Source organism: Carassius auratus, chromosome 43 (genome assembly GCF_003368295.1).
Source record: "Carassius auratus strain Wakin chromosome 43, ASM336829v1, whole genome shotgun sequence".
In the NCBI taxonomy this organism is placed as follows: Eukaryota; Metazoa; Chordata; class Actinopteri; order Cypriniformes; family Cyprinidae; genus Carassius; species Carassius auratus.
Genome location: NC_039285.1, coordinates 550520 through 570519, shown reverse-complemented (window position 1 = coordinate 570519; position 20000 = coordinate 550520). Strand labels below are relative to the sequence as shown.

Below are 20000 nucleotides of genomic sequence, written 5' to 3'. Positions count from 1 at the left end.
AAACACTTCAGACAGAATGCTGGAAATATATACAATTACTGTGCAGTTGTGCATAAAATATGCTAAACTAAATGCAAATAATATGAGAAGTTTTTATGTGAGAAATATGAGAAACTCATTTCTAAGGTTAATAAAAAATCTGCTAGACAGGTTGAGAACAGCGTTATTTTAATACCACACATACACTATTATTAGTTTTATTAGTATTATATATATAGTTATATATATTTAGTTGTTTGGTCATGTTTAACAATTTTTATATAGTTTTTCTTTTACTTATTTTAATTGGCTTATTTTTTTGTTTTTAGTAGTTCAACATAAAATTCATTTTAAAATTTAGAAATGTTGCCTTGACAGCTAGCTGAAATAAAAACCATATAATTTTTTCAGTAAAAAAAATAAAAAAAAAAAAATACTAAAATTGCATAAAAATGACAAATTAATTATTAATTATTTTTTTATAAACAATAAATATTACTTTTTTTTTAATGGTTTTAGTTTAGGCTAACGTCAATAGCCTTCTACAGTACAGGAAACTAGATAGCATCCAATCAAACATTGGAATTAAAGCTGCGGTAGGTAACTTTTGACGCTCTAGCGGTTAATAAACAGAACTGCTTGCGTCTTGCAGAAGAACATCGTAGCCGGAACTACTTCTCTCTGTTTATGTCTATGAAGAATCACAAAGGTACTGGGTTACTCCGCCGCGGTACCCCCGAAGCAATCTAAAATAGTCCGAATATAAACACTTATTATAGGTGCACCCTAGTGATTCAGGACAAGCTAAAAACACGGTTTGGAAAATGGATTCATGGTGTACTCGCTTATTATATACATTTTTCTACATGTTGAACACAAACAAAGTTACGGACCGCAGCTCTGATTGGTTGTTTTTTACCGGGAGCGATGGAGTTTCTGCAAATGGCAATAGGACACTGGGAGGAGCCAGAGGAGCTTGATTTTTACACAGATTATCTGTCTCATATTCTACTGTCAGGACATAATGACAGGTTTAATAAATATGTAAAAAATATATTTTTACAAAAGTTCCCTATAGCACCTTTAAATCAACAAATATAAAAAAAAAAAAACACTGGATATACGGGATCATACAAAAGTTTAAGTTAACCTCACACTGGATTACAGCTGATTGGTTAGGCACTGTTAAAGGTCATATGAGGTGAAAGGTCAATACAAATCTCCAGGAGAGGTCATGACAGTATAGACACATTAAGGGCTGAAAGTCACACAACCAGCAGTAACCTTCTCTTAATGCTTACTCCAGAGGGATCATCTCTATAAGTGCACTTGAACTTGATATCAATAAGCAGCAAACACCTTTGAGAAGATCATGCTGGTTTTGCTTTTTCAATAAATTAAACACACGACTCCTGTCAAAGTCAGCCGTCTTAAACTAGCTGTTCACGTGGGTGTCTCAACACGTAAAATCTTCTCTCGGAGGACGTGTGTTGGATTACAGCATGTGGATGAGCTCAGAACAGCCATTTGAAGTCTGAGAGATCTGAATTTTCCAAATATGGCAGCTATGCAAACCGCGTCAACACCACCACCTGCTCATGCTTTGGCTATCTGTCCTTTATGAGCTGATATCTAAAGACAAAGCGTCATAGGAATCATAATATGATGGTTCTAATGGTCTCGCATTTTGGTTTTTCCCAAAATCTTGTTTTGGGCATGTATCATGATGTTCTTGGAGTACCTTGTAAATACCACAGTACATTTAGAGTAATCATTCATACCATATAATATCAGTGTGGACGTGTACACATGTTATTCTTTGAAGTACCTTACAAATACAGACTTACATTAAATTCATGCAATATAATATCAGTGTACTATGGTACAGTAAGTGTTTACCATCTTTTGTTTCTTGGTTTACATGCTTATTAACAGTTATAATACACTGAAATATAATAATCTTAGTTGATTGATACCATTTAGAATAAACAAACAAATCAACACTAAAGCAGAATTGACCAGATAAGTCTGAAGCAATGCCTAGTTTTTCCCATATCGTTAGCCTTGAACAAAAGGGTTTTCATAGAAGTCAGATTGGGGTGTGAATGAAATTGGAGTAAAATACTAATTAAAATCGTTTTACCTGAGGTATACTTAGAGAATGAGTAGATTTAAACGAAGCAAACGGCAGAGAACTGAATATATACTGTATGTGTGTATATATATATATATCACTACAATGGAAATGTGATTTTCGGACATGTATCATGCTATTCTTGGAGTAGCCTAGTAAATACTAACATAATTCCGTAATATCAATGTAATATGATACAGTACGTTTTTATAAGTGTCTGTCATCTTTTGTATTTCTATTTACATGATTAAGAACAGTACTCTCGAATCCAATTATTTTATAAATACCGTTTTAACACATCTACACTAAAGCAGAATTTACTTTGGTAAGTCTGAAGCAACTCGTCTGAATCCCGAATAGGTAAAATTCTAATAGTAGCCTATACACACGCAATTCTGTTGGACTCTGAATAATTTGGAGAATTATTAATATCTGACTGAGCAGGAATCACCCTGAGCGAAACGAGCAGCTGCGCGCGAAAATATCCAGCGAGGCGCGAAAAATGCGCGCGCCTCTCAGTCTCCAAACGCGCCTAACGTTCACCTGCCTACAACATCATCACATCTACACATGATTTCGGAGTTGAAAAATCATGAGGGTAAGGAATGTTTCTCACTTTTCCTCCTCCAGCTGTTGTTGGTACTGCTCGAACTCTTCTTGGGTCATTCCTTTCGCCCCAGCGTCGGATTTGTCTCCGTCAGATTTATCTTCCTTCAGACCTCCAGTCAGGTTCTTCAGCTGACCGCCGACTACGTGTTTTACCATGAAAGCCATCTCTAAATAGTGTAGTGTTCCTTAATATCCCTGTTTTTTGTCCAGAACGTCCAATTAGGTCAATAGTAAGGTCTGTTTCTCCGCGACCGCCGAACAGAAACTCCGTCCGGCGTTCAGCTGAGGTAAAGTGAAGTGAAGCGAAGTGGATTCATCTCCTCATCTGAGTCACAGCAGCGGTTTGACACTTACATCTACCCAATCCCGTGTTTCCTCAGTCGACTCTTCCCGCCCAATCCCACGTACCGTCGGATTAAGCGCGCGCTCGCTGTTAACAAGCTCGTGCGTATGGCAAGCCAAACTGATCAGCCTCCGAGGTCGTGAATCAGTAGATCATGTACAATTATTTTTTTCACTGGTAAGTTCCCTGACTCAACATAGTTGAACGTCACCGTTTGAATTAACAAACAACAGACAGGACCGATCTCTTTTTGATATTATTTATTATTCTCTTTAAACATCTCTTTAAACGTCCTGTTACATGCCTTTACATCATTTTATCTGAATATTAATTCTAAATGTTAAATAAATGTGTTCAATACCTGTCTAGCGATGTGCGCATTTATGTTGAAAAATAGGAATTATAAAAATAAAAAAAAACGGTTTGTCTTTTCAAATCTTTTATAGCATATCATTTTATTTACTGAGCTCCTGTGATTCATTTTTTTTTTTGATTTAGAAATGTGATGTTGCTTCCGATGCGCCCTTGTTTTTGCGGTACATTTTGGGATTTTTCATGGAGCAAACGATGCTGGAAATATTTCGCGATTAAGACAGCCCTTGAAATATGTTACTCCCTGATCAGTGCCCTGACCACTGATTAAGACGCACCTAGCTATTCGCTTGTTAAGTCTGACGTCACGTAGCAGCGCTTCCGTGTCCAAACACTCTATCAGTTACCACGAGAAAACAACAAAAGGTGCTAATATAAACTCACAATGTGATAGAATACTAGCGAAAAAGTTATAATCTTAACCTTTAACTCCATACTGAAGTCCCTGATAGCCAGACAATGAAAATATCAATATAAAAAATATATATAAAAATTATTTGTGTTTGGGACGCTGTGAGCACGGAGACTGTAGTGTATATCGTAAGTTTGAAAGCGTTTAGCTTAAATGATTAATATGAATAAACAGTGCTCATAAACGGCTGCTGGGGTAGTATTGTCAAGTGAAGCGAGTTGAGGCTTGGACCCGGAAGCAGCGCTTCTTACGTCATCACTTAACAACCGAATAGATAAATCCCTCCATCTGGATGGTGAGAAAAACCTGTGACAAAAAAGGGAAAAACTAAATGTGTGGAATGAAATTTTACATTCATATTAAAAGGAAAAGTTGTCGCCAACACTTTAGTTTATTTAGAAAAGAGCAAAACTGTAATCCCAGAGATTATCATCCATGCATATAAAGCTGTCAGCATCACCTCCACATGGATTATCAAATGCAATAATAAAGAAACGGCACAAAGATGAGACATTTTACAGTCAAACATGTATTCTACATTATTTTACAAAAAATGTTTAAAAGACAAAAGCCTTCCAAAAACACAGTGCTACATGGTTAAATGACCGTTGATTAATGTGTTCATCAGCTGTTGATGCAAAGTTGAAACACTTCTTAAACCTGAACTGATTTTTGTACATCCAGTGGTCAAATGCTGTGTAGCCAGCTGAATGGATCGACTGGTCTTTGTGTGAATGTCCACAAAACTGGAAGACTTTGTGAGTGTAAGCAAGCAGTCGCCTGTTTTAGAAAGGAACATTTAAAAGAAGAAGAATTATGTATATAGATACAGAATATCAGTATTGTATAGATAGAGTATATCTTGAATGCATTGTGAGCCACTTCAGAATCTTCCAAAGGCATGTAAATGTGGAAACTTATTACATGCACAATATAAATACGGCCTCCATTACTCCAAAATTAATCAACACCAGATGATTAAAAAATCATACATCTCTGTGCATCGTGATAATGTCTCTATTTTTGGCTCTTTCTCACTTTCTCCCTCTCTGACACCCCTCCCCCCTCCCTTGGGACTGAATCATTCCCGATCTGCTCCACTAACAAACCGTTCAGTCGCTCTCGCTGAGGGCAAAGACTACCACATGCACAGTTATCTGTGCTCCATAACCTGAACAGTCTGCATTTGGAGCTCTTCAGGGTTTTTCGGGTGGCAAGCGCTCTGATATTACCCAGAAAAATAATGCAACATTTTTGCTCTCATATCATCCATTTGCATGCATGTCAACAGACAAAAATGTTCTGTTTACAGTAATATGGTGACACATGTCCTAATTAGGCATGCTTTTTTAAATGAGTGGCAAAACAATGTCTATTTTGGCATATATGATACGCATAGGAATAAACACTCACCAAATGTAAGTAAATATTTGGCTTTGGCAAGAAAATAAAGGTTAAAATGAGTAGAAATACGGAAATGTGATCATTTACCATAATGCATGGTGATGTTGTACGCCACAAATAAAATAAAACTAAATAATGCCATTGTAAAATGCCAAATTAGTCTTTAACATAATGCAAATAACAGTCCCATGGCCCGTGAAAAACATTTATGGACGGTAAATTTCATCCGCCACTGGCAAGCGTGGTAAAAAGTAAATTTCGGATCCTGTATGCATGACTTCACAGGACGTCAATAAACCTCATCATCATCATCTAGTTAACAGCTAGCAGCGCTGGCCAGACCATCAGACATTTTGCAGATCTCATGAGCTACGTGATGTGTACATGGCAGCATGCATGCATTCATTATATAATAAAACAACATGGTTGCATCCTCAGTAAGGCCACAGCTGTTTCAATGTCTGTGTTAAAGCAGAGATTGCTATGAGGGTTTGTCGTTTGTGAATCTGAGGACGAATGAGGTTAGTAGGATGATGAGAGTGATTTATTATCCGGTGGATCATCACTTAGAGATGACCTCTACAGCCCCCTGTGAACACCTCATAACCTCGACCACGGGAACCAGACGAATCCTCTGCACAATCCGACCTGTGCTGCAGCCTGAACTTAAATCACATCATGCTGGTTTCACCTGACAGGAGGAGAACTGGCCCCAGCCTGGTTTCTCCCAAAGTTTTTTTCTTCATTTCTGTCACCGATGGAGTTTTGGTTCCTTTGGCATGCTTAGTTGGGGATGCATGACTGATTGCACAGACACTATTGGACGAGAACTTAACTGGATGATGACATCAGTGAACTGACTTTGACTGGAAAAATGACTCTATAATTGTCCTCTTGCATTATTAACAAACTGTTTTCTTGGTTGACTGTAAAGCTGTTTTGACACAATTGGTATTGAATAAAGAGCTATACAAATAAAGGTTAAAAAATAATTGTGAAGTCAACAACACTGAATCAAAATAAACTAATGCACTATTAAGATGAGACTAATTATAATATACTAGAGTGACCGTTTGTCTTCTTTCTTCCAGACATGTCTTAATTACCTAAAATGTCTGGATTTTGGCTTTGCTTTCCTATTGATTTCATGCTTGCTGAAGGCAATGTCTAGAAAGTAGTTTGACCTACATCATGTAGGCATTGTACATAATCGACCAATCGTGGTGTGTGAGAAGGCGGGAGCTATAAAGAACAGTCAAAGCAATAGAAATACATGTACGTGTAATGTATGAGGACTGTAGTCTATAGGAAAACAAATCCCGGGAAATAATAGGCAATTTAGAAATCCGAGGAAATATGGTCACCCTAGTATACACTTAATGTTATAATTATTTATTTCAATGATTCATGTGGTTCACATTTCCTTCCATGTCAGCCACATCCATTCAGCAAACTCCCACTTTAGTAAAAACTTCAGATTTCAATTCTGTCCAACATTTTGTGTTTACAATTCTAATTCAAATGTCATTTAAAGCTGATGTTGCATAAACCGGTCCAGTACAGAGCTGCGTCTAAAAATCCATCACAGCAAGGCAGAATCATCTCCACACGGTTCAGTGGAGAGAGCAGAGGAGCGCAGCCGTGACCTCTGCCGTGACCTCGCTGTCCGGCGAAAGAACAGCAGCTGTTCAGGTGCTGAGAATATGACAGAACAGATCCATCACGACGGATGTAAACAACATTTACGAGGGTGTAGATGACGATTAAAGCAATCGTTCATCCCGAGTGAAAATGCCTTTCTCTATTCACCCTGGTTCGGTCCAAACCTGCATGACTTTTTGCCAAACACAATAGAATCATATTGGGGTGGTTGTTTTTGGTTTCTTTAATAGGTTTTCTTCTCTTTGTGTTGCTCATTGGGATTTTGAAACGTAATGTTTTTAAAGTAATTTTGCAATCGAAGAGCTTGGCTTGGAACACATCCTGCCTCTCTACAACTTGTTTACCATTGCTGGCTCATCCAGTGGATGAGTAATGATAAATTCATGTCCTATAAATGGGAGGATGTAACAGCAAGAGGGAAGAAATGGTCCACACATGATGCCCAAAGGACAATTCAGTCTCCATGGAGATGCCCATTAATTACCTGTGAATAAACGCAGCATCCTGCGAGCAGCAGAAGGAGAGTTATGCAATCCAGCAAAGGACTGGTCTAGACTCGCCTGTGATGATCTCATTCTCTCTCTCTCTTCCTCGCCATGCAGCATCCTTCATCTTTTCTTTTTCTGTCCATGTATGCACTATCCTTCCTCTCTTACCTCTTTCTATTATCAGTGGCTTCAAGGCATCTCAAGACTGCTGGCTGTGACTAAATGGGATGCGAATAGCGGAAAATTCTCTTTCAGCTGACTTCCTGTGGACAATCAGTGCGAGGGTCTGTAGGAGCGATGACAGGGCAAAGCCGGGTGACACAGGGACACGAGGAGAGACGAAAAGAGTCAGAAGCAGAAACAGAGAAGGCGAAGTGAAGGGCTCTAATGAAGGAGAAGATCAGATGTGTCACTCTGAGTGTTGACTTCTCTTGGGCTTTTTCACAATCCTGGGTTATCATGTTCCGCTCTGTGCATACTTTACCCCGGGTTATTCATTAAAGAGCTTACACATTCTCATTTACATATTTACAAGGCAAATGTAATTGATTTCACAAGTACAGCATGCAATGAGCGTGTGGCCTGTTTTAACAAAAGCCGTGGAAATGTCACCTACATTTGCTAAAAAAAAAATCTCAAGTCTTCAGGTTCACCCCAAAATTAAAAATGTGTTCGCCCTAAAGCCATCCCAGATTAGGTTGAGTTTGTTTCTTCATCAGATTTGGAGAAATTTAGCATTGCATCAGTGTCTCTGCAGTAAATGGGTGCCGTCAGAATGAGAGTCCAAACAACTGATAAAAAAATCACAATAATCCACAGCACTCCAGTCCATCAGTGAACATCTGGAGAAGACAAAACCTGAAACACATCCAGCATTAAGATGATTTTAACTCAAACACATAGAGTCTATAATCCATAATAACACTTCCTCCAGTGAACAAGTGCATCTGCTGTTGTCTCTCACAGATTTGTTTAGATCTGTTTAAACGCTGCTTGATCTGTGCAGATTTCTCTCCTGATTCAGATTCTCCTGATTTTTCACTGGAGGAAGTGTTATTATTATGGATTACAGACGTCTTGATTATGAATTTGTTTCAGCTTTTTTCCTTCATCTAGTTAAAGGAAAGACTACCTCATATTCTGGACATGCACATAACTCCTTTCCTCTGAGAGCATCAGCAAACAGGCCAGAGTCACATCTCAAAGCAGTACGACAGGCCAGTCCATCTATCTGACAGGTTGCCTAGAGGTGTTAGTGTTGTGTGGGAAGAAAGTCTCATCAAAGAGCCTCTCGCACACACGTGACCAGAATCTCACGTCTGGGTCATTCTTGACTTCACAGATTACAGGAGCTGCCATCCAGCATGCAATGCATCCGTTGCCATTGCTGCATCAGTCTGAGGGACTGGTTACGTAAACACAGACAGTGTGGCCTGCAACAGTGAGATCAGTGTGGCATCAGTAGTAGATGAAGATGAGTGTACCCTACAGCCAAGGGTTGAGTTTCAGGAATAGAGCGCAAAGGGGTGGTATGCTAGATTTCATTCGTGCAATATTATATTAAAACACACAAGACAAAGACACTTAAAAAAGTAATGCACTAAAATGCAATTAAAGTAATAGTTTACCCAAAAAATTACAATGTGCTGAAAATTCCTCATCCAAGATGTAGATGAGCTTGTTTCTTCATCAGATTTGGAGAAATGTAGCATTGCATCAGTGTCTCTGTAGTGAATGGGTGCCGTTTTCCTCCAGTGAAAAAGTGTTCTGGTCTGAATCAGGAGAGAAATCTGCACAGATCAAGCAGCGTTTAAACAGCCCTAGACAAATATGATATAATCCTAAACAATGGACTTTTTCACTGAAGGAAGCGTTATTATGGACTCATATTTTAGACATCTTTGATGGCATGAGGGTGAGGACATTTTCAGCACATTTTTTTATTTTTGGGTGAACTATTGCTTTAATCCAGTATTCAAAAACACTGCAAACCATGCAACTCTGAAATCTGTATTTGCTTTACTGTTAGTTGCTTTTCTATAGCAGTATGCATCTGTATTCCCATTGGCAGCTGCCACATTGAGTCAATGCTCAACCGTCTGATCGCCAGCTCTCATTGAAAATGAATGGTTTCCAGACGCTTTGACGCAGGAACTCGCTGTCACTCCTTTTAGACTTACTGGGGAAAGTTGTAATTTAACACTCCAGCACTTACATGTTTTGACTTCTGCAAAGGTGTTCTAAAATTCACCAGAAACTCTGCTCCAATCGAGGTGTTTATTTTTATTTAATTTCATATGAGTTTCTACGGTAGGTGAAAATATGAAACCCTTGAAGCGCTCTTCACCTCCAGGTCTGCAAGAGAGACAAGTAGCCTTTTTGGGATTCTGTCACCGCTGAGCCCTCGGTTCTATTTCAGCAGCACACAGAGAACAGCAAGGACAGGAGCAAAGATAATTGACAGTTTTCAGAACCAATCTTGTCACATCTTAATCATATTCACACCCGCCCACTCACACAGACACATTCTCTAACAAAACAGCATCATGTGCTCACAGCTACACATTTATACCCAGCACATATACCTGCTGGCTTAAACATAATAAATCTAAACAACAACCAAATTATGTTCTTTTTTTGCAGATGCCTGACAACCAAAAAGATGCATAGTGACTGAATTAAAGGAAGAAAACGGCATAATTATCATAATTAGGGCTGGAGAATATATAGTGTAATGGTAAAAATCTCAACTTTTTAACTATATTGTGATTGATGTTTACCATTATAACAGCATTACTCTTGATTTCGGTCTAAAATGGCCAATCCTAAATGCATTTTGGTCTATAATGGCAAACCAATGTGTGTTTGGGTCAAAACTGGCCAACCCTAAATGCATTTGGACCAATAATAGCCAAAATTAAATTCATGTTGATCTATAATGGCCAACCCTTAATACATTTTGTTCTATAATGGCCAACCCTACATGCATGTTGATCTATAATGGCCAACTCTATATGCATGTTGATCTAAAATGGCCAACCCTAAATGCATTTTGGTCTATAATGGCCAACTCTACATTCATGTTGATCTATAATGGCCAACCCTAAATGCATTTTGGTCTATAATTGCAAACCTAAATGCATTTTGGTCTATAATGGCCAACCCTAAATGCATTTTGGTCTATAATGGCCAACCCTAAATGCATTTTGGTCTATAATGGCCAACGCTAAATGCATTTTGGTCTATAATGGCCAACGCTAAATGCATTTTGGTCTATAATGGCCAACGCTACATGCATGTTGATCTATAATGGCCAACTCTACATGCATGTTGATCTATAATGGCCAACCCTAAATGCATTTTGGTCTATAATGGCCAACGCTAAATGCATTTTGGTCTATAATGGCCAACGCTACATGCATGTTGATCTATAATGGCCAACCCTAAATGCATTTTGTTCTATAATGGCCAACTCTACATGCATGTTGATCTATAATGGCCAACCCTAAATGCATTTTGGTCTATAATGGCCAACTCTACATGCATGTTGATCTATAATGGCCAACTCTACATGCATGTTGATCTATAATGGCCAACCCTACATGCATGTTGATCTATAATGGCCAACGCTACATGCATTTTGTTCTATAATGGCCAACTCTACATGCATGTTGATCTATAATGGCCAACCCTAAATGCATTTTGTTCTATAATGGCCAACGCTACATGCATGTTGATCTATAATGGCCAACTCTACATGCATGTTGATCTATAATGGCCAACCCCTAAATGCATTTTGGTCTATAATGGCCAACTCTATATTTATGTTGATCTATAATGGCAAACCTAAATGTATAGAAGTTAAAACTGGCCAAAACTAAATGCATTTTGGTCTTTAATGGCCGACCCTAAGTTCACTGCAAAAAAAAACTAGATACAAAGGATGTGAGATGATTCCAGAGTACATGTGCGACAGAGAGAGAGAGAGAGAGAGAGAGAGAGAGAGAGAGAGAGAGAGAGAGAGAGGAAGAGGAGCTCTCTTGTGTCTCCAAGCCTCAGTGTCTCAGTGAGTAACATGTCCGTGACACTAAGGCCATCATCTGCAGAGGAAATTCACAAAGACAGACCAGCGCATGCTAAACCAGAAACATGTCAGAGTATGCACAGGAAAAGTGTGTCATACATGTGTGCAATGTAAGGAAAATGCAGGATTTTTGAATCAGCAGAATGAGAAGATATTAAATGCTTTAGATGGAATGCAACTACTGCACAAAATCTGATGCGTCAACCATCCTTAACGAATGAAACTTTCACTTTGTTTTCATAACAAACCTACATGCAAAAAAAACAAACAGCCATTATATAATGTGCTTTCCAACAGCCATCTGAAACCAGACGTCCTTAATGTACCACAATGTTTATGTGTTCACTATTCTGAAGCTCTTTTTACCCTAACAAACCTTGCAGACAAAAATGTCCTTCTACAATTCTTTAAACAAAAATTATACATATGTGAAAATGAGCAGACTGAAATTCTCAATCTTTTTTGAGATGTGCAGATTGATGCAGTTTATTGCAAAATATGTCCCTTAATTTTGTGACACTGGGAGTGAATTAACCTAATTAACAAAGTAAGCGTCTGCATCCTGAGCTGATCTATAACATATGGGTTGAGAAAGAAAAGCCTGCAGCTGAACGTCTGTTCAAAAGAGCAGCACATGGATTATATATTCCAGAGAATGAATCCTCATTTAATTTCGGGTTTTGTCAAGAGCAGCAGGAATCATTTAATTGCTTCGTAAAACTCTCAGAATGAGTCACGAATGCATATGAATTGAGGTTTGTTTCAGCAAGAGTTAACAAGGTCTTTTTTAAGCAGCACAGCAATGCTCCTGGGATCAGGGAATGATTCAGACCTCTTCCTCAGGCGCGTTTTTAAAGGAATAGTTCACCCCCCAAAATATAAATCCTGTCATCATTTACTCACTCTCACATCACTTCAAACATCCATCTGTGGAACATAAAAGATGTTTAGCAGGAGATATTTTCCAATGTTGCAGTCATCTCAGTGAGAAAATCACATTCAGAGGGGTGGAAGTTTTCGTTTGATGCAAAAAAAGAAAGGGTCAAAAGAACAGCATCTCAGCGCTGGTGAGGCTCCCAGGAGCCCGGGGCCCTCGATCTGCTCACAGCGAGATCTCTGCAGGGGTTCGGTGAGGGTCACACGGACGCCGAGGATGAATGTCAACCACAATATGCAAATCCAGCACGACATCTAGTGCAGGAAACATGTTCTTCCCGACTCCAAGAGCCTTGATATTTCACAGTCAAACCAGACGAGGCAGTCTGCGCCCCGGGGGGGTCAGATTGGACTGTTTATACACACACACACACACACAGCCTCGGTGTTACTCCAGAGGACCCCAAGGTTCACTCCTCCTTACAAAAATGCTGTACATACTATTTGAGATTTTTATATATATAGACATAGTAATAATAACAATACAATGTAATTATTGAATTGAATACAACATTACTGTATATAAAAAATAATAATAAAAAAATTATATATATATATATATATATATTTTTTTTTTATGTAGGTCTCTTTATTTCAGTAAGATATATATTTTTTTGTCTAAAAATTCACTTCTGTGGTCTAAATATTGTCTCTGTAATGATTAATGATTTGGGCTAGGGTTATTTTCGATGAACTTTCTGATGTTAGTGAGAGGGCAGAGGGGTCAGAGGTCAGAAACGTTGTGTTCTGGATCATGTCTTTAGTTGAGTTTGCCTAGAGAGGATTGAGATCAATCCGCCGCCTGATGTTTGCACGAGATTGGAGCTTGTGTGGTGTATTTCTCATTTCGTGACACACAGGGAGGGTGTTAATAACACGCTGACGTCAGTGGTGTGTGTGTGTGTGTGTGTGTGTGTGTGTGTAAGCGAGCCGCTCACAGGCTGATGGAGTTTTTGTCTCCGAGGTCGAGTGCTCTGCTAAACTCAAGACATGAACTACAGCTAATGCGAGCGAACTGCACACAACACACAGAATAAAACACAGAAGAGCCGTCAGATGCATGTAATGGAGAGCACAGAATGTGGACGGGTCGCAGAACCTAATTTTCTGAGTATTTTTTTTTAATGATCTTTAATTAATATCCTAAAGATTTTTTATATACACACACACACACACACACATATATATATATATATGATGACATGAATATGTAAAGGGAATAGGGAATGGTATTTTTAATAAAAGAAAATATTACAGATTAATTTTTTTTATTTTAAAGATTAGTTACATTGTTAATGCTTTATGCATTTGTTTACTAAAATGTTTGATCAATAAATTTTTTTGTTGTTGAAAAATTCTATTCTATTATTATTCCATTTATCTATTTATTCATATTTTTTCACACATTTTTTATTTTTTCAAAGTTTAACAATTTACTTAATTAGACATGCTTTTTGATTATTTACTTTTAAATAAACCATAAATTTTCATGGGGGGGGGGGTAAGACGGATTATATATGGCCCTAAAAATATAATTTTTGTCAAACTTTTAATAAAATTGTTGTGTAAGTTTCATGATTTAATTTGTTTAGACATGCTTTCTGATTGCTCAAATGTAATGTTACAATTAAAATGGAATTTAGAAAACTTAAACTAAAATATTAAATAAAGTAAAAGTACATCCATAAAAATCAAATAGAATTTTTTTAAACATTTCATATGACTCTAAATATTATATTTTGGTTGAACTTTTGGTTAATTGAAATTTTATGATTTAACTAGACATACTTTTTGATTCAAAAATTTATTTAACCATTAAACTGTAAATATTGAATTATTTATGATAATTAAACATGTTTTTGATTACTAAAATGTAATTAAGTAATTTAAAATTTAGGAATCCAGAAACATTTTTATGGACAATTTTGAGAATAATTAAACGGATCTCTCCTGGTCCAAATATTTACTTTTAATAAATGTTTCCATTATAAATATCTCATGATTGAATTAACTTAGACATGCTTTTAAAATAATAAATATAACAGATGTTGGTGGAAGCATCAGCTCACAGAGGCCTTCTCTCACACAACATGTGTGTGTTTGCATTTCTAAAGAGATTCACAAGCTATTAGTATGCTCTAGAACCAAACTGAGACTGACACAATTCCACCGTCATCTGTTCTAGAACATACGGATGATTTATGATTATTACTGATGGTGAACGCTGGCTAGTGCAGATGGAGAGCGTGCAATAGTAATAAGACAGAAATGGTAGTGTGCAACACAAAGCGCTTGAGCAGGAGTTTAAGATCTGATTTCTGAGTTTCTTAAAGCTGATTAAAAGAGTCTTCCACGAGATCGAGTTAACGAAGACGGGATTAACCCTTTCATTAATGAGCCTCGCAGAAAATACACAACCCAAAAAAAAGAGCTGAAGTTCAGCTGTAAAAAGACATTTAAAATAAAACAATTCCATTTAGCAAAATAAAAGTAAAATAAATAAATTGCATTTTGTTTAGCTTTATTATTTTTACAATTATTTAATGTTAAGGTTAAACATTTATTTTTAGCTTCATTAGATTAAAAATATCATCTAATTTTGACATTTTATTTTCTGCATATTAATTTCTTTGTCACTATTTACAACGTAAAACTAGTGAAGGCCTTAAACATTCGTACCTAAAGATATTGTGAGTAATATATATATATATATATATATATATATATATATATATATATATATATATAGGAATTTTGGTAGTAATATTTGTTAATCTTTTGTATTTTAGGTAATTTTAAATTATAATTGGTAATTTTCTATAGTATTAATAAATATTTGTAAATTAACTTTTTTTTGCCATTTTTAGGTTAGATTCTAGTCATTTGTTCTGCTCTGTTTTTTTTTTTTAAGCTTTATTTTTATATTTAACCAATTTATTTCAGTTAGTTGCGAAGGCAGCATTTCTAATTTTAAATAAATTCTAATTCTCAATTTTATTTTTCATCTAATGTTTATATTTTATTTCATGATTTGCGACTGAATTTTGTTCAGTAAAACAGGAAAAACAAATCAATCAATCGCTGGATTCTCTATAAAATCAACCCATTTTCTAGTAGACTTTTCCTTTTTTTCTGACTTTAATAAAATGGCTCCATGCACGTCCTTTTGTTGTGTTCCCAGCTCATAACCCTCGCCTGAACGCAGATGATAATGAAACACTTAATAATACGAGTTTGACGGGTTTGTTTATTAATGAAAGTTACTGACCTTTAATCTCAACACAACACATTCTCTCTCCATGATGCAGATGAAGTGTTACAGCACAAACTGACCAAGCGTTTGTGTTTGGCTCTCAAATGCCAAGAGAAAATGAAGCTGTCAGCAGTTAATTACTATATGGGTGTTCATTTAAAAGTTAATATGAAAAAAGCTACGGTGAAGCACAAGCGCACCTGGAACAGAAGAACTAATTACAGACTCCAGAGAACAAGGCATTTTTGAGTTTCGTCCTGATCTTTCAGAGCAAACACGCTTCTCAAACACAGACGCTTGGCCTCTTCTTGACTTCATGGGATCACAACATCCCCTTCACACCACTGTTCAGAAGAACAACGCTAATTAAAACCAGAAGAGCATGAAACAGTCACATCACAGTCAGTGTGTTCAGAACAGAGCTCTAGCATCACGCTGCACTATTAGAAAACATTAGAAAAACACCCAACAACCTTACTACATCACTTCAGCAGCACTGGTTTTTAAAGCAAAAAATCTAAAAAAATATTTTTATTAATTGAAATAAAGTTGAAATAAAAAATAAGAAATTATTTAAAATATTAATAAAAATTAAAAATGTTTAAGTTTTTTTTAATGCGTTAACTAAAAATAAGTTAGGGTTAAGGTTATTTGAAGTATTAACATACAAAAAAATAAAAATAAAAAAATCTAATACAAATGTAATAATAATAATTATAAAAAAGCCAACAAAAATTACAAATGCATAAAAAAAATCTGGAAAATAATTTAGTTCCAAATGATATAAGATGAATGTCAAAATAACAAAAATAAAGCCAAACAGAAATGTAATTAAAAAAAGACAAAAGTATAAAAAACTACCTTTACTTAACAAAAAAAAAAAAAAAAAAAAAAAATACTAAAACTAAAGCAAAATTTTACATATAAAATAATACGCAATTCTAGAATGTTTCTAGATGTTCTAACCTCAACTAAAACTAAAACAAAGGCCTGTCTCTCTGTGATCCGCTTCTGCTGGAGTTCATTCAGTCTCAGCTCTCAGATCAAACACACTTCGTTTCTGTCAGACACACCGAAACAGATCTCAGCGGCTCCCGGAAGAAATCAAACACGCTGCCTTGACGGAGATCTTCACCAGGAACGAGCTGATCTCCTGCGGATTCATTACACACTTCAGAAAAACCCAACATTTACAGCTTCACTCAGACGACTGCAGCTGTGAAGGAATGCAAAGGGTTAAAAACAACTTACATGAGATCACAGCCACATCTATAATACCACAGGAAATAGAAATACTCAGGAGCTTTCAGTTCGGTTTGTAGAGCGTTGAGATTTTTCTTTTTTGATTCATGTAAAAAAATATAAATATATACTTAAGGCCTCACTATTTTCACTTCGTAAAATGCCTCAAGTGTGAAATTGAATAAATGTGTTTGCATAATTTTTTTAAATATAGACCTAAACTCAACTGTTAAAATTACTTAAAATTAGAATTAAAATGTAAATTACAGATGTTGAGTCTTCGCAATTAACTGAAATAAAATATTTTAAGTTTTACTAAACTAATAAAACTGAAATATAAAATAAACTTGAATAAAAAGGCAAAAGCACAAAAAAATACTAAAAGCATATATGAAAATATATAAATGAAAGTATGAATAAATATTCCAATAGTATTTAATATACTTCATATTAATAAATTACTAACAATACCAAAATTGTTTTTTAAACAGGAAAAGCACTGGCAGTTTTTGTAAAACATTAAATATAATTAGTTTAATCCATGTAAACAAATTTATGAATTAAATTAAATAATCCTGTGTTTATAACAAATTCAAACGCAGAAAGTAAATTATAAATATAAGATAAAGACCTACAAATGATTTAAATTTAGAAATCAGAATTAAAATGAGAAACGGCGCTGAAATAAAACTTTAAGCTCTGAAATAAGCTGCATGAAAATAAACAAAACTGATTAAAAATGACAACAAAACAAAATGTACTAAAACCTAAACTAAAATTAAAATGAAAATATAAAACCAAAAATATCAAATACTACTATAGTATATAAATTAAATGACTAAATGATATAAACAAACCAGAGTCTGAAAGATGTGACACTTATCGACACTGATGAGGTCACTTCCTGCTGATGGCTCCGCCCCCCAGCAACCACACTCTCTGTGCTGGTCAGATGGAATGATTTATTCATAATCATGGCAGAATATTAAAACAATGAACATTAAAAGCACTGACACGTTACTCAAGGCCTCTCTGAGCATGCACGAGTCCATCTGACCTCACTTCTTAAATAGATTTTAATATAAAACAGACCAAGAGTTCTGATCGACTGATCCTCCGAGTCCACTAGAGGCAGTGTGTGTGTGTGTGTGTGTGTGTGTGTGTGTGAGGTGGCAGGCATGTGAGCTCAGCTGGGGTGTGTGTGTGTGTGTGTTTCCCAGCTCACTGTATCAGTTCAGTCTGGTGCTAGTGAACACAAACCCGTCTTGGTGCAGAAGAAAATCAGACATTAAAAAAAGAGCCATTTAAAAAAAGAAAAGAATAAAAAAGACAGGCGTTGAGTCTGCTGTCAGAGGAACACAGGCACTGCTCCGTCAACTCCAGCAGGCACTTTGACACACACACACACACACACACACACACACACTCTCGCACTCTTACTCATGCATACACACACACACACACACACACACTCTTACTCATGCATACACACACACACACACACACACACTCTTACTCATGCATACACACTGGCACTAGCACGTGAACGTACACTCACACCATCTCTCACACTCACTGTCACATGCTCACACACACTCACGCTATCACACTCACATATGCTCAAACACACTCTCGTACACACGTGCACTCACACGTTTACACACGCATACTCTCACTTTCATGTACACTCACACACACTCTCACATGCTCACACACACTCTTGCCATCGCACACTCACTCTTGCACGCTTTGCACACACACTCTTACATGCTTACGCAGACAAACGCTCACGCACTCACACACACGTTCATGCACACTAACACTCAAACACTTACATGCTCATGCACACTCACACACACGCTCACACACACACACATTGCAGAGAAAAGCACTCACACACACACTCACTCACTCTTACTCTCACTCAAACGCATACACACTCGTACACGCACGCTCACTCTCACACATGCACACGCACACACACTCGCGTCAGTGTGTTCCTCCTCTCGTGTCACAGATCACAGGAGAGCGTCCAGATTAACAGTCCACGTCCAAGTTCACAGAGTGTGTGGAGCCACAGTGCGAGGTTTGGTTTGTGATGTGTAGCTCTCACAGGTGCAGCTCTTTAGCTCTGATGTGCTGCAGCTTCTCACGCAGCAGACGGAACGAGGGTCGTCCGGTGGGGTCCAGCGTCCAGCACTGCTTCATCAGGTCATAGACGGCGACCGGACAGCCGTCAGGAGCCTCCATCCTATAGCCCTTCTCCACCCGCGGCACCACCTCCTTCAGCGGCTGCAGAGAGACAGAGAGAGATGAGAGCGCCCTCTGCTGGACACACAGAGACACGGACAGAGCGCCCTCTGCTGGACACACAGAGACACGGACAGAGCGGAGACACAGAGCGCCCTCTGCTGGACACACAGAGACACGGACAGAGCGGAGACACAGAGCGCCCTCTGCTGGACACACAGAGACACGGACAGAGCGGAGACACAGAGCGCCCTCTGCTGGACACACAGAGACACGGACAGAGCGAACACAGAGCGCCCTCTGCTGGACACACAGAGACACGGACAGAGCGGAGACACAGAGCGCCCTCTGCTGGACACACAGAGACACGGACAGAGCGAACACAGAGCGCCCTCTGCTGGACACACAGAGACACGGACAGAGCGGAGACACAGAGCGCCCTCTGCTGGACACACAGAGACATGGACAGAGCGCCCTCTGCTGGACACACAGAGACACGGACAGAGCAGAGACACAGAGCGCCCTCTGCTGGACACACAGAGACACGGACAGAGCGGAGACACAGAGCGCCCTCTGCTGGACACACGCAGAGACGCAGCACACCATACAGAGAAACTACAAACACTGCATCTAAAGCTGGCATACAAGAAATTATTTTAATTTTACACACACACAATGGAAGACTTTGGGCGTGTAGTTTTCATGTTTATTAATTTAATTGCAAATGTTTTTTTAGCCAAACCCCTAAAAATAAAATACTTACTCGAAATATCTCAATAATAAAGGAAATATTTCAAACAATTTAATAACACTGAGATGGGTCGCAGTGACA

At 37.6% G+C, this 20000-nt stretch overlaps 2 protein-coding genes across 2 annotated transcripts in view; both read right to left on the bottom strand.

The window, feature by feature from the left end:
* Positions 1-3193, bottom strand: part of LOC113061369 (complexin-3-like) — a 4934-nt gene extending 1741 nt beyond the window's left edge. Inside the window, exon 1 of the mRNA XM_026230423.1 lies at positions 2730-3193. Coding sequence (XP_026086208.1) covers positions 2730-2887 — 158 coding nt within the window. The 5' untranslated portion in view covers positions 2888-3193. The remainder of the gene's footprint in view (positions 1-2729) is intronic.
* Positions 3194-17860: 14667 nt separating this feature from the next.
* Positions 17861-20000, bottom strand: part of LOC113061365 (tyrosine-protein kinase CSK) — a 14099-nt gene continuing 11959 nt past the window's right edge. The window contains exon 13 of the mRNA XM_026230419.1: positions 17861-19210. Within this exon, the coding sequence (XP_026086204.1) occupies positions 19028-19210 (183 nt within the window). The 3' untranslated portion in view covers positions 17861-19027. The remainder of the gene's footprint in view (positions 19211-20000) is intronic.